This window comes from Loxodonta africana, chromosome 25, assembly GCF_030014295.1.
Source record: "Loxodonta africana isolate mLoxAfr1 chromosome 25, mLoxAfr1.hap2, whole genome shotgun sequence".
In the NCBI taxonomy this organism is placed as follows: Eukaryota; Metazoa; Chordata; class Mammalia; order Proboscidea; family Elephantidae; genus Loxodonta; species Loxodonta africana.
In genome coordinates, this window is record NC_087366.1 from 45024718 (window position 1) to 45040515 (window position 15798).

The 15798-nt window shown below is 36.3% G+C and overlaps 1 protein-coding gene across 8 annotated transcripts in view; it reads left to right on the forward strand.

Annotated features, from left to right (window-relative positions):
* SDCCAG8 (SHH signaling and ciliogenesis regulator SDCCAG8) overlaps positions 1-15798 on the forward strand; it is a 242379-nt gene that overhangs the window by 154195 nt on the left and 72386 nt on the right. For 7 of the 8 annotated variants that reach the window (XM_064276762.1, XM_010591051.3, XM_023549319.2 and 4 more), the window contains 2 exons: positions 1348-1456; positions 12238-12369. In XM_064276762.1, coding sequence (XP_064132832.1) covers positions 1348-1456; positions 12238-12369 — 241 coding nt within the window. Of the gene's footprint in view, positions 1-1347; positions 1457-12237; positions 12370-15798 lie in introns of those variants that run through there. The other variant, XM_023549324.2, reaches the window with a different exon arrangement.

Here is a 15798-nt window from a genome sequence, read left to right on the forward strand (position 1 = left end):
CAGCTTGGCTAAAAACTGCCATCTTTCATCACATTGGCACGATTCTGCAGATGGAGTTGGCCAGTAACTCTTTACCTTTAATTTGAAAGTAAAATCCACTTTGAAAATAGGCTGTTTGATTTGTTCAGTCGGAGCACTGTGTGGTGCCTTTCACTTTTGAGTTGTGTGTTCACAGACAGCGTTAGTCAAAACAAGACGGTGTCAGTCATTATAATTCCACACCACATACTCCAAGCTGATTGTACTATTAAAACAAAAGTTGAATTGATCCCGTCTCTTCCAGAAAAATGTTGCTTAATTTTAGTGCCTTGATTTATTTTGCTTTGTATGCTATATGCTTTTTTGCCAATCATTAGCTAATCTTGAAAAGAAATAAAGGGCTTTGCTTAACCTGACACTTAAAGGTAATTTCCACATGATTCAATGTGTACTGTATTTGATGATACAGTAAAAAATGATCTCTCATCCTGCAAGTGAAAAATGGCTAACATAAAATTTATTAAATACTCTATTCACTTATAAAGAGGTAAACATACCATATCGACTCAGAATTCCTTCCAGCATTTTCAGTGGAGATTTTCTTCTAACAGCCTTTGGCTGGAAGAAGTGAACATTCACCAGACTTAGTGTTTCTCCACTAAAAAGAAAAGGAGGAAATTACAGGATGCATTACTGTTTGCCTTCACAGGATCCCAGTGATCAAAGGGTCTTGGACAGAATCTCTGAGTGCTGTAGATAAGAGCATTTAACAGTTAAAACATTTAGACCACTAAAAACATCAATCTCTCTTCAATTTATTTGACCAAATCTTCACTGCAGCTCATGCTGCCGACAATGAATCCAGCCTAAGGAAAATTATGTATCTCACCTTCAAAATTACAGAAGTGTATGCCAGATGGGGGGAATGAAATAGGTGAGCAAATATGAAACATAAGCCTGGGTTACAGGGTAGAAGAGAGTTCCTCAATGATTTTAAAGTATCTGGTTGTGATCATTTTTGAAACCGTGTATAGTAAATTTGTGAAAATATGTTCATAACATCTTGCATATTATAAAGATATAAGCATCTATGACTTCACTTGGGGTATTCGGCAATTTGTTGAAATGTTACACCAACCCGATATGATCAAAAATGTTTCTGGTATGTAATTATCAGGAAAATATATGTCTCGCAAGATTTAGTATCTTGCCAGATGAGAGGTCCTTTGACTTAGAACATTAAAGTAACCTAATGGTTTATAGGAAATGTGTAGTGGGCTTCGTACTTTTGCCACTCTACAAATGGAAGCACTGCAGAGCTACCACCATAAATATCTTATCTTGGCGGGGGTTTATTGTTATTTCTAGAAAATGAACAGTATTCATTGCTGACCTCCCAGAATACATTTTTGACAAAGTTAAAGGAAGAGTGCTGTACATTAGCCAAGAAACTGGAACAAATCTCTCAAAAAAGCAGGTAGGTAATATTATACAATAGCACTGTTTGCACAAATACTGTAATTTTTCCTTAAAAATTTGTATTTCCACTACTTTATAGTCTTAATGTCAAAATTAAATATCTGTTGGTATCAGTTTTCAGTGAAAATATTTTCTTTGTATGGACATTTTTTTAATTGCTCAAACAGACATCTTGATATTTTTCCATGATTACGTATGTATACTATTATTTAACTTTTTTTAATGTTAAGATTGAAAACTCTGAAATTTCAGAAAACAAAGGTCAAGGTGGCAATTATTCTAACAAAGGATGTAGGTAAATCAGTTAAGCAGTTTTAAAATCTTGTCCTGATACAGTTAAGCCATTTTTGTCTGTTATCACAGTTCTTGATAAACACACAAAAGCTACCTTTAGGTGAAATGAGAATAAGCAAAATGTGCATATATAAAAAAAAAAGAAAGTAGATCATTTTTTAGGTCCACTGCTTTTTCACAAATCCATTGATTGGGATCTTAATGACTTTTTTTCCCTGCATATTTTATAGTTAGATTGTTTCACTGAATAAATTATTTTATATTCTAAAGTGTGAGAGGCCTGAGTTCTCATCTCAGCTCTGACAATAACTGGGTAGCCTTTGACAAGTTTATTTGATCTGTTTGGATTGTCATTTCCTCTTTCGTAAATGAATGTTATTGTGCAGAATCACTTTGAATTGAATTGTAAAAAGCAACATTCACATAACTGTGTTGATGTCAAGTATCACATTACATGAGGATCTAATGGAAAAACAATTTTTATCTTTGCTTCTGCATTTTTCAGAAACTTACTTAGATCCACAAAGAGCAAACAATATGCCTCATCCAACAAACTAATGACTTCTGAATCTCATTCAGAAAGAATTTCTATGAGGAGCAGAGCATATCTGATCATCCCGAGCCCTATCTTGGGTTCCTGCATCAACAAGCTGTCTTAGCTGATGGACTCCTCATCCCTGACATTTTAGGGAATCAGAGTGTGTGACTTTGATTTTTCCTGCTCACAGGGAGGCAGAGGTTTTTATAACCATCCAGAAAGTGCTCCAATGCTCCAACACACACACACACATTCTTATCAGATACTGGATGAATATCTTGTTCGGATGAGGGAAAAGCTCAGGGTACCAAAACACCAGATATTTTTAGGAAATTTGGTAAGGAAAACCTTTTTTTGGAGTCATGACAGAGACCCTCATAAAAGATCAGCAGTAGCTATTCCTAGCCAGAAATATTTGATTTGCCTGACATAGATCCAAAAGTTAGGAATTTGTTAGAAACAAACAACCAGGTTATTTAATTTAGGGAAAAAATGACTTTGATCTGGAGGTTATAATATTATATACTCTTTAAGCCTGCCTTGTGAATGATTATTAATTATCTTGCTCTCTAATGAGCTATAAATAGAAAAATTGAAGCCTATAAAAAAGATGGAAGTGCTACATTCCTTGATATATGTTATTTAATTCTCACAACAGCCTGAGACAGGAATTATTATCTTCTTTCACAGATGAAGAAACCAAAACTCAGAGTGTTTAACTGCTAAGTGGCAGAGCTAGAATTCTGACCTAGGTATTTCTGATTTCAAAGCCTCTGGTTTTTCTTAGCATAATTACAATATTTGACATTCACAACTAAAGAAAATCCAAGCTAAAGTAGTTATGCCTGGAAAGTTTGAGAAAGAAGATTTAATCTTTAAATTCTTGTGAACAAATAGGCGTACTTTGCATGTAGAGGTTAACCTGAGCTGCTGGGTGAACCTGTACCCTACGCCCCTAAACCAAAACCCAAACCAAACCTGTTGCTGTCAAGTCAATTCAGACTCATAACAACCCTACAGGAGAGAGGAGAACTGCCCCATAGGGTTTCCAAGGAGCAGACGGTGGATTTGAACTGCTGACCTTTTGGTTAGCAGCCAAGCTCTTAACCACTGTGCTACGGGGCTCCCCCTATGCCCCTATGTCCCCTTTTTCTTGCTTTAGGTCTATCAGCTTACCCTAGTTGAAAGACATAATGAACTCGAACCTCAGCACATCTCTGGCACTTCTTGAATTTGACTCCTATAGTTCCTGAGCACTACTTGAACATGTTCTTTTATGTCTGATACATAGATGACATTCAGTATTTCTTGAACAAATGAATGATGAATGAATGAAACAAGCAGCATTAGTGCTACATCCTACATTTTGATCTGATTCTGATGTCAGCCTGTTTCTTGATGACAGGCAGTGTGCAGTAAAGAACACTGGGGAACTGAGAACTAGGTTTGAATTTCGCTCTGCCTCTTAGCTATGCAACCTTGCATACATTGCCTAATCTCTCCAGACCTCAGCTTCTCAATCTTCAAAAAGAAAACCATGTTGCAGGATTGTTGTGGGAATGAGGGAAAAACCATATGCATACACAACTTGTGGCACAAAGTAGCTGTTATTGTTATCATGGATGGCATTCTTTTAAGAGCTTTGACTGATAATCTTGGTATCATCTCACCCAGCTATTACTGGAAGATTTGAATCTGGTTGTGTTTCCGGTCATGCTCTGCCACCTTGTTTTGTAAACCCAAAGATTTAAAATAGGCATCTATTAAAACTTTATAAGTTGATTCAAAACTAAGGACCAGCAAGTAGTAAACACTTAATAAATTATAAATAGTTAACTGTCAATGCTTTTAAAACTTTTAAACCTCATTGTCATTGAACTGGTTCTGACTCATGGCAACCCCATGTGTTATGGAGTAGAACCGCTTCATAGGGTTTTCTTGGCTGTAATCATTACGGAAGCAGATTGCCAGGCCTTTATTACATGGTGCTGTTGGGTGGCTTCAAATCCCCTATCTTTAGGTTAGTAAGTTAAGCGCAAACCACTTGCACCACCCAACGATCTTTTAAACTTTTAAGGGGCCCTAAAATATTTTGTTTGCAAAGTGTGCATTTTGTGTGCCTTACAAGAAAGATAGGATAAATTGTGATTTTGAAGTGTTCTTTAAAGTTTTTTTTGTTTTTTTATTCTTAATTTCTGTTTCATTTCTCTCTGTGTCCTTATATGAAATCTGTGGCATTTTCGGTTGCTTATTTGTGCAAAATTTAACATTCCATTTTAATGTTAATTTCTGCTTTGAAGCCACCTATAAAACTTGAAATCATTTTTTAATCTTTTAAAATAAAAAGTATAAACTTATTAAGTCTTGTGGAAGCCCTCCAAGAATATATAGCTCTGTACACCCTATACCAAGCTTTTGAAATGAAAAATTTTCCCTGTGCTTTGAGGTGTGTACATCTTGGAGTTTTTGAATCTTCAACAGTTTTATCATTGTGGAAGCTCAGTGTCCAAAAGAATTCTTTAAATCATAGGGATAATTTTGACTCAGGTTTTTCTCAGAGTACTGTATTAAAACTTTTTATGAAAGTAGATGTATTTATTTTTTATTGATCAGTAATTTAAAGCAAAAATTTTTATCCCCATTCCTTGCTAGTGACATTTCAAAATCCCATGTAAACAAATGAACTCCGACCATTTAAAATCATCCTTTTTACTCACAGATCTAGTCATTTGATTAAAGCAGAGGTTCGGTTTGGGCCCCTGCTGAGAATTTGCATTTTTAAAAAGTTCCCAGGCAATGCTAATGCTACTGGTTAGGAACCAATTCTGAGAACCACTAGTAGAGCAGTGTTGTCAAAATTTATTATACATAAGAATCACCTGGGAATCTTGTTAAACTGTAGATTCTGATTAAGTATATCTGGGTTAGAAGTGCAAATTATCAGCAGGGGTTTGAACCAGAGAGAAATGTTGGGAGCCCTCTATTGAAGCCCATGCAGACTCACTAGGAAAGCTGACGAGCCCGTGCATTCTTCCTTACTCTTTGCCCAGCCTCATGCGAGGCCGCTCTAGGAAAGTGTTTTGAAATGGCTCCTCTGCGTTTGTGTCTGCGGTAGTATTTTCTCCCCAAGTAGGCCCTAAGCTGCATTGTGGCAATGACTACTGCTTCTGTTGCCTGGAAGTCCTCCACCGTGATTAGCACGGTCCTTTCTGCACAGTGTCTATGCCACACGGCACACGTAGGCGGGTCCGTAAAGCCAAGGTTTGCGAATGGCACATTCCATTTTAAAACTAAAATTGAACTGCCGATTCTGTGCATTTTATATAGCTTGTTTTGACCATCGAACAAGAGAATTAATTCCATTTTTGCTTTTAATTAGCACCAGGCAGACAGTCTGGCTGATTTTAGTTGAAGCTCACGTACTTTAGATCCTCTCGTCTGTATTCCCAGTACTCTGAGAGCTTATTGCAGTGGCGGGTTTGTTTTAAACGGGGATATTTAAATATCTTTGGTGTAGCTGTGATTTTCCTTTACCAAAGTGGAGGAAGTGTTTCTGTCTCCCCAGACGTTTAGAATAATCAGCAGTAAAACGTTGCAGTGCTATACGCAGTGTGATCTAAAACGTGGCCGGGGGAAGGGCTCTGGAAAGATAGAGCGCTGGCTAGGGGGAAACACTTAAGGCTGCGGAGGGGAATCAACTCCGGGCTACGTGGGGTAGCCTCTCAAAACTTGCAAGTTGAAAAGAACACTGTATAGTACAGAAGCAGGGTCTCTGTGGCTGTGCTTCCCGTTTTTTTCTTCTGTCATGTCACTTTCTGGGTTGCCAGGCTTGTGGAATGATGTCTAACACTGCCCGTTGTGTATTTGTGATTTGCGTTTTGTAATTAAGAGGAACAATGGGAGTCCATTGGGTCTCGTTATATATAATGGTTGGTTTAATTTGTTTCACTTCTATCTTGTTAATTGTAAATTGATCATTAAGATTTGAATTCTAATCTGTCACCAGGGTTGTGAGCATTGAGGCTAGAGCAATGAGCCTGGTTTTAATCACTGATGATGAGAAACAAATTTTATAATTTTGGTACATATTGCAGTTCATATATTTTAACACTGTATTTTATGGTGTTATAAATATTGTTAAATGACTTTTAGTATAGTTTTACAGTGTGGACTATAATGTATAAATTATATTACTGTTTTGGCAACAGTAGGTATCCAACTGTGTGAGTTTAATTGAAGTAAAGAACACACACCCGGTTGAACTATTTTTTTTTCCCTTACATGTTTAGATGATGTTAGGGATTCTACAAAAATTACATTCTACAAGAGAACGCTGATATTGGCCTCTGCTAATTGTTACCAAAATGTCAAATCAGAATTGAAAAGAATAAAAATTAAGGTGTCATGTTTTCCCTTAAAAAGCAATTACCATTGTAATTCCAATTATAGTAGTAAAATATTATCTTATAGTTCATGCAAATGCAATTACGCAACATAACTGGTATATAAAAATGCAGAGAAAAGTTCATGCTTTTATAAAGCCAGATATTACCTAGATTTTGTATGAAAATGGATGAGAGTCAATTATCCTTTTATATGGCACGAATGTAATCTCATGCCACAAATGTAATCTCAAAACTAATGTAGAAGATGTTTAAGTTTGCTCTTTGAACTTTGCAAACTACTTGTTCTATGAATATATCATGGGCTGTGGATAGATAAGGGATAATGGCTGTGTATACACACCAAGTATTTCTTGAACAATGCAATTCTCAGACAAATGACCATTACAATTACATTATAAACAAATACATATACACACATGTACATATATATCCACATACGTAAGCAAAGCTGAAAAAAGGACTGTTGCAATAACACACTCAATAGTAATATATACTTACAAATAACATTTATATTTTTGTGTATATAAGTAATACATTCTCAGTGTAGACAATCGGGAAAATACAAAGAACTAAGGAAAAAATTTCCTGTGACATTAGCACTTAGAGATAGCTATTGTTCACTGATGCCACATTTCCTTTTAGTTATTATCCATGTGCATGTAAATGTGTGTATACTCATACATTTGTGTCTTGTCTGAGATTATCGATACCGTTTTACATCCTGCTTTTTGTCATTAGTGTCATCTAATGAGCATTTTTCTCCACCTTTACGTACTCTGGAAACATAATTTTAATTGAATCGTTTGTATGCATAATAATTTGTTAGACATTTATGGTTCTCCAATTTTTAACTGTTATGAATAATAATATAATAACTTTGTACATAAATCTGAATTTTTGATGATTCCCTTAGTTGAAATGCCTGCAAGGGGATTGCTGGTTCAAAGACTATGAACCTTTCTGAGGCTGTTAATGTGTATTACTCTGCTCAAGTATTACACTAAGTTCTGTTCTGTATGGATGTACCCATGTTTGTATGTGACATTAAAAATAAGTGAGAGACAACATTGCTGGGTGGGTGCAGCATCCCCTTTGGAGCTGGACAGACCAGCATTTGTTTCTGGGCTTGGTATTCATCATTTGGGTGACCTTAGGCCAGTAATTAAACCTCATGTTTACCTCACAGAGAAAAGGAAATAAACACCTTGTAGGGTTAATTGAGATTGTAAATGTAAAGGATGGATTGCACTATCTGGCACAGAGTAGACATACAATAAATATTTGACAATGGTATCTGGTTTTACTATGCATTTCATTGAATAATAGTGAAATTTAATATTTTATAGATGTTTAATGACCATATATGTTCCTTCTTTAGTGAATATCTTATCCTATTCCTTGTACAGTTTTTTAATTGAAATTCTCATGGGAAGGGGTCTACCACTTTAATGATGCTTTTAGCTTTTATGAAAACCCTGGTAGTGTAGTGGTTAAGTGCTACAGCTACTAAGCAAAAGGGCGGCAGTTCGAGTCCAGCAGGCATTCCTTGGTAACTCTATGGGGCAGTTTTACTCTTTTATAGGGTTGCTGGGAGTATGAGTCAACTAGACGGCAATGGGTTTATTTTTTTAGCTTTTGTTCTTTTTATAAATGTTCTTCCAGTTTTCATTTTGTTTGATTATGAATTTTTTTCAAAATCAAAATGACTTTGTTTTTTTTGTTTTAAATATAATACATAAAAAAAATACATATCCACTGTAAAAATTTAGAAAATATGGAAAAGGATAAATAGATTAATCCCACCACCCAAAAATAATAAATATTAATATTTTGATATACATGTCAAACTATTTTAACTATGAAATAGAATCACATTAACTCACTGCTACTGAATCGATTCCAACTCATAGCAACCTCTGGGACAGAGTAGAACTGCCCCACAGTGTTTCCAAGGCTATAAATCTTTATAGAAGCAGACTGCCCCACCCTTCTCCCAAAGAGCAGCTGGTGGGTTCGAGCTGCCGACCTTTTGGTTAGCAGCCGAGCACTGTAACCAGTGTGCCACGAGGGCTCCTTAGAATCCCAGCATACGTGCTGATTTACAATGGCTTTCATTTCTTACCAATATGTCACATTTTAGGTCAATAAATAGCACCAATAAATGGCCACATCATCTGAATAGCACCTTGATATTCTATTAAATAAATAATGTAACTGATTTTCTAGTGATAGATTTCTGGATTAGATTTCCAGGTATTGGATTAAGGAGCAAGTTACTTCTAGAAACAATGCTACAATGAGCATTCTCATAAAAACCTATGCTTTTTTATGTGTATAACTTTTATATTGTAAAATCTATTTTGACCTTTATAAATTTTTCTTTTAAAATGTCTCCTTTTGTGTGTAAAGTACCTGAGAGCAGATAAACATTCTTTTGCATCTTTTTCCTAATCTGATTTAAGGATATTTTTTTCTTCTTTTGGAATTCAGTGCACAATGTGATAGGAGATACTGATCTTGGAGTAGTACTAAATTAACAATTTTGTTATAAATGCCCCTAAATTCTTTTACATTGTTTGCAGTTTTGAAATGAGTAACGTAAGTCATTATTAACTGTTATTTAGACTATTTCAAGTATGGGTAAATTCTTATTAAACATAGCAACTGTAGATTGAGCCCTTAATCTGATTTTGGAAATAAGATGATCCATGCCCATGTGTGATCCAGTAAGAAAGATGAGGCACAAAACACAATTCAGAGGAATAAATTATAAGCTAATATTTGTGTAAAGCCTAGAGGTAGTTTAAAAAAATATGCTAACATATTGAGAACTGGGAGATATTCATCCGGGCAAGCTTCCCTTGAGATGACACTTAATCCAGGAAGAAAACAAAATGAGGAATGAGGTGAACTAAAGTGAGAAATTATACTGTATGTGTGAAGCAGCTTGGTGCTTGGGATGACCAACTCCTGAGGTGAGATTTTCCTTAGCAAATCTAAATCCTTTCCTGACCAAGAAGAGAAGACTATCTTACTTAAGGGAGGAATCCTTTCTTTGGAGAGAAATAATTCTATATCAAGAGCCTTACTTTAACTCAGGCAACAAATCCCCAGTCATTAAGCTGAAAACTACTTATATTACAATATGCAAGAGGTTGTATTTTTCAACTTTCACTTCTAATGATAAGGCAGCGGAGCATGAGGAGATGGTGGCAGTGGGAGCAGTGGGCAACATTTAGACTTTAACTAAAACAAGGACAGAGATATTTTGATCTTCACATTTTGAAACTTGAGATACTCATCATCCAAGACACTGAAAAGGTAACGTATTTCATGAGGGACATCAGCCAGCACCTAAGGAGATACCTGTGATTCCAAATAGGATATGTGAAGAGAGAAAGAAGCCTGGGGGAATGGTACTTGACTTAGCACAGCAGAGGAAAATGAAATTAAATGTCTACAGAGGGGGATACATATATGGGAAGCAAGCTTGTCTGCTCTCAGAATTCAAGAAAAATTTGGAAGGCAGTGTGGGACATAGGGCTGAAACCAAAATTGACAATTTTATCTGCACTCCATGCAACCAGGTGACTGTCCCTCCTTTGCCCAAAAGCCTAGAGGCATTCTCTCTGAAGAGATTAAACCAGCAGGTTCTGGTTAAAATAGGGCATAAAAAAGAATCTCAAACCCACTGCCTTCAAGTCGATCCCAACTCATAATGACCTTACAGGACAGAGTAGAACTGCCCCATAGGGTTTCCAAGGCTGTAAATCTTTATGGTGCAGACTATCACATCTTTCTCCTGAGCAGCAGCTGGTGGGTTCGAACCGCTGACCTTCTGGTTAGCAACCGAGCGTTTTCACCACTGTGCCACCAGGGCTTCTTCAAAATAGCACATGGAAGTTAAAATAGAGGAAGTAATTGAAAGTCTGCCTTCTGAAAGGTAAGATTTCCCATCCACCCTTTCCCCTAGACTGCTTACAGCCAGTGTTGTATATAACAAGCAGGAAACTGGGCGAGCCTTCTCGAGTGGTCAGAGAGGAAAGAGTTACAGATACTGGTATCTTGGAATATGCCATAGGAAAAACGGCTTACCATTCAGTCGCCCTACACTAAAGCTCACTTGTTTGGAAAAAAAAAAAACGTACACACGTACAAATGCAATCATAATACACTCCTTGCATGGCGAGGAGCAGTATTTATGTAGTTACTATAAAATTCCAAACTGTGACATACTGGTAATTACTTGACAAGTGGAGATGGAGGAAGGGGAACAGGGCATATAAAAGAGTTTAACTTCATCTCCCATATTGAGTCAGTAGGAGAATTTTAATAGAACAAGAGATAGTGGTATAAGCATATTTATAAATATGGAAGTAAATAGCAGAAGAAATAGCTTTAACAAAATTGAAAGCATTCGTTGCTGTCTAGCTGGTTTAGGAGTCAGAGGGCAAAGGACTGCTGTAGTGCCATTAAATTAAAACCCACATAAATAACCCACTGCCCTCGAGTCGATTCCAACTCATAGCTAGGTTAAATAAGAGAAACAACTCTTTGTTATAGAAATTAGTCTAAGGATTCCTCCTTTAATAGTATGATGGCTGTCCTATAATAGGCACTCAGTAAATATTTGTTAAATGAACGATTGCCTTTAAAATGGGGGATTTGATCATTAACACATTTGTTTTTCCTTAGAAAAGCCATCTCTATTAGAATAAGTTGTTATTTATTAATCTAATACTTAACCAACTCCATTGCCATCGAGTCGATTCTGACCCACAGTGACCCTATAGGACATAGTACTGTCCCATAGGGTTTCCAAGGCTATAAATATTTACGGGAGCAGACTGTCTCATCTTTCTCCCTCGGAGTAGCTGCTGAGTTGGAACTGCTGACCTTTCAGTTAGCAGCCGAGCACTTTAGCCACTGTACCACCATAGATTACATTTTATTATTTTATAATAAAATATATTATAAGTAATGTATGATAGTATAATGTTTTATATATTGTGTTATGTATATATATTTAAAAACCCAGTGCCGTCCAGTTGATTCTGACTCATAGAAAAACCAAACCCACTGCCATCGAGTCAATTCCGACTCATAGCAACTCTATAGGACAGAGTAGAACTGCCTTGTAGAGCTTTCAAGGAGTGTCTGGTGGATTCGAACTGCCGACCTCTTGGTTGACAGCCGTAGCACTTACCCACTAAGCCACCAGGGTTTCCATATATATATATATAAAAACCCACTGCCATCGAGTCGATTCTGACTCATACTGACATATATATATATATATTTATTTTATATATTGTTATATATATATTTTGTTTTACGTATATATATATATATATAGTACTTGAATCCTTGAATCTCTACAGTTCATATATCCCCTATTGGGCTTTTTGTAATTTCTGAAAATTTTCTTTTGACATAAAATAATTTTTGTTTAAACTGTTATTTTTATGCATGGAATTTAGGATAATGTTATAGTAATAAAAAACTCTTACATCTTTCATTTTCATGTTTTGGCCTCTATAGATCTGAAATAGCTCAGCTCAGTCAAGAGAAAAGGTATACATGTGACAAACTGGAGAAGTTGCAGAGAAGAAATGATGAATTGGAGGACCAGTGTGTCCAGCATGGGCGAGTACATGAGATAATGAAACAAAGGTAATAAAGATCTAATACCCTTTTTTATTGCCACATATTGAATGTGTTTGGTTCACAAACAGAATGAGAATTGCTATGAAATAAACAGAATTCATGCTTATTGTGCTATTCAAGGGACATATGCAAAATCTCAACGCTCTTATTTTATGAATTCATGCCTCCTTAACTTAGGTTGTTCTATAACTGTTATATACAGAGGAGAGCATGCCCCCATTTTGCTGTTCTCTAAAGACAGAATTTGGTTTAATATAATATATTGTAGGAAAACCATTTACCTTTAAGGTATAAGACGATAATACTGTAATAATATGGAGGAATTTAAAAACTTTTGCTCTAGAAATTAGGTTTTGTATTCTTTTTGTAAGATAAAATATGTACTAGGTCTGAAGAGGTAAAATATCTTATTAGAGGTTGTACTGGCAGTATTACTAGAGCCAGGATTTGAGTCCAAACCCTTTGCTTCTTTCTAGTGGTGTTACTTTGAGCAAGTCACTTAACTGCTCTGAGTGTTGGTTTCTTCATCTACATATTGGGGGTAATAATATTTACTTTGCAGTTTGATATAAAGATCAGATAGATATATGCGAAGTACCTGATAATAGCCACCTACTAAGAGACATCAATAATTATTACTCTGTTTTTGTAGATGAGAAAACTAAGGTTTAGAGAGACTAAGGGATTTGCTCAAAGTGACAGATTAAGCAGTGAAGTTCAGACTTGAATCTTGATCTTTGGACTCTAAATTCCTTTCCTTTTTGTGCACTACTTTTTTAAATAAACACTGTAACTTATTTTTTTTTATGTCATTTCTAATTTTTGTGTAATGATGGATTCTCCAGAAAGCAATAATTTGTGGCATACAATGAATTGGCTGCTGTAGATTTGAACTTCCACAGGCAATCGCATACATAACAACAGCCGTCAACCTTCCAATGGAGATGGTTTTCTTGAATTCCAGTTCCCAACTCCACCCTATTCCCCAGCCACCCCATGCCTTCTCTGTTTCAAAAATAGTTGTTGATACAGTTCATGGGAGATAAAGATGTTTGGGGATTCTATTTTTTTAGTTTAAAATAAACATAGAGTGGGGTTGCTTATTTTTACAACTTCAGTTACGTGCTCTATTGGATAGAAGAAAGGCAGTGAGAAAATGGCAAAATATTAAATGTAGGTATATTTGCAAAGTAGTAATTGTTCATTTATTCATTCATTCACTCATTAAAATATTTACTTAAGTCCAGACACTGTTCTAGGCCAGGAGTCAACAAACTTTTTCTATGAGTGTCAGAGAGTAAATATTTTAGGCTTTGCAGACTACATATGGTTTTTGTCACATGTTCTTTTTTTTAACAACTCTTTAAAAATATGGAAACCATTTTTAACTAGACGGTCAACAAAACAAGCCTCAGGATTTGGCCCTTGGGCCACAATGTGCCCTTCAACTAAGCAACTAAGGCATCTGTTTAATATTCCTTTCCTTATATTCGTGTATTGCATTAGAATTCACAAAATGCACTCACATATATAATCTCGTGTATCTCAAAACAAACCCAGGCAATAGCTATCAGTATCATGCCCATTTCCAGATGGGGAGGTAAGGCTCAAAAATATATATTTGCCGAGTGAAGGTCATATAGCAAATTAATGATTTGTTCATATGACAAATATTTATTGATTGTTACTGTGTCCTATGGGGTTGCTATGAGCCAGAATTGACTTGACAGCAGTGGGTTTTGGTTTACTACGTGCCAAGGAGCCCTGGTGGTGCAATAGTTAAGTGCTCAGCTGCTAGCCGAAAGGTTGGAAGTGGAACCCACCCAGCAGCTATACAAGAGAAAAGATCTAGCAGTCTGTCCCCATAAAGATTATAGCCTAGGAAACCCTAGGGAGCAATTCTGCTCTATCACGTGGGGTCGCTATGAGTTGAAAATCAACTAAAGGGCACCTAACAACAACAACTGTGTGCCACACTCTTCACCATAGTACATATGGAATAAAATAGCAAAGTAGGTAGTGTTCCTACTCCAATGTAGCTTATAACCTTATAAGGAAAATGGATTTTGACAAAAGAATTTCACAGATATTAATTATAGTAATGATCAGTACTTCAGTGAAAAAGTGACACTCGAAATGAGTCAGTCAGTGATGGGGGAGGGATTATTAGCCTTCTAGAGCGGAACTGGCAAACTACGGCCCCAGCCTATTTTGTATGGTTCAGGAACACAGCCACGCTCATTCATTTACATATAGTCTGTGGCTGCTTTCACACTGCAGTGGCAGAACTAAGTAGTTGTGACAGACACTGTATATGGCCTCTGGGCCCACAAAACCTGAGATATTTACTCCCTGGCCCTTTCTTAAAAAAGTTTATCAACTCCTGTTTGAGGGAAAGGAAACTGTAATTGAAAGTCCTGAGGTGGGAAGGAGCATGGTATTGCTGAAGAGGAGACGGAAACTGTGTGGTTAAATTAAAGAATAAAGGAAATAATGGCATGTTTAGAGAGGTAGGCAAGGGCCAGACCTAAATGCAGGGCCTTTAAGTTTTCATAGACTTTTTACTTTCCTATAACTGATGGGAGAAAGTCAAGAGGTTTTTTAAAAACAGAGGAGAATGGTATGATCAGATTTGCTTTTTAAAAATAGGGTTCTATCTAGCTCCTCAGTCGAGAATGGATTAGAGTAGAGGCATAGTATTTACACAAGACCAGTTAGGGTACTACTGAAGTAGTTTAGTCAAGTACTGAGTGCCTTATACAGGGGAGATAATAATGGTGATAGAGAGAAGTTAATAGACTGGTGAAACATATAGAAGTTAGACTCAATGTGACTTAGTAATTGATTGTGTAGAGAAGGAAACATGTCAAGGATGACACCAGATTTCTGGCACGAGTGATGGATGGATATCAATGCCACTTATCTAGACATATTCTTTTCTTTCAATTGTGTTTTAGGTGAAAGTTTCCAGAGCAAATTAGTTTCCTATTCAGTAGTTTGTACATAAAGTGTTCCATGACATTGGCTGCGTTCCCTTCAATGTGTCAGCACTCTCCCCATTTCTGCCCTAGGCTCACCATTTCTTTTCATCCAAATTTTCTACACCTTCCTGCCTTCTCATCTTTGCTTTTGGGTTAATGTTGTCCTTTTGATCTTATAGAATTGATTTTTCTAAGGAACACATTTCTCTCGGATGTTATCATTTATTTTTTAGATGGCGTTCTAATGAAGAAGTTAGTTTGTGGTTGAGATGGCCTAGATTTGGGATGAGACCAAGTGTTTGGTTTTGGCCATGTTGAATTTAATGTTTGAGTGCAGTTTACAATGCAGTGGGCATAAGAGACTAGGCTTAGGAGGCAGGTTTGGGCTGGAGATAGAAATCTGGACTATTGAGAATATTTGAAACCTTGGAAGTATATGAGATCACCTACAGAC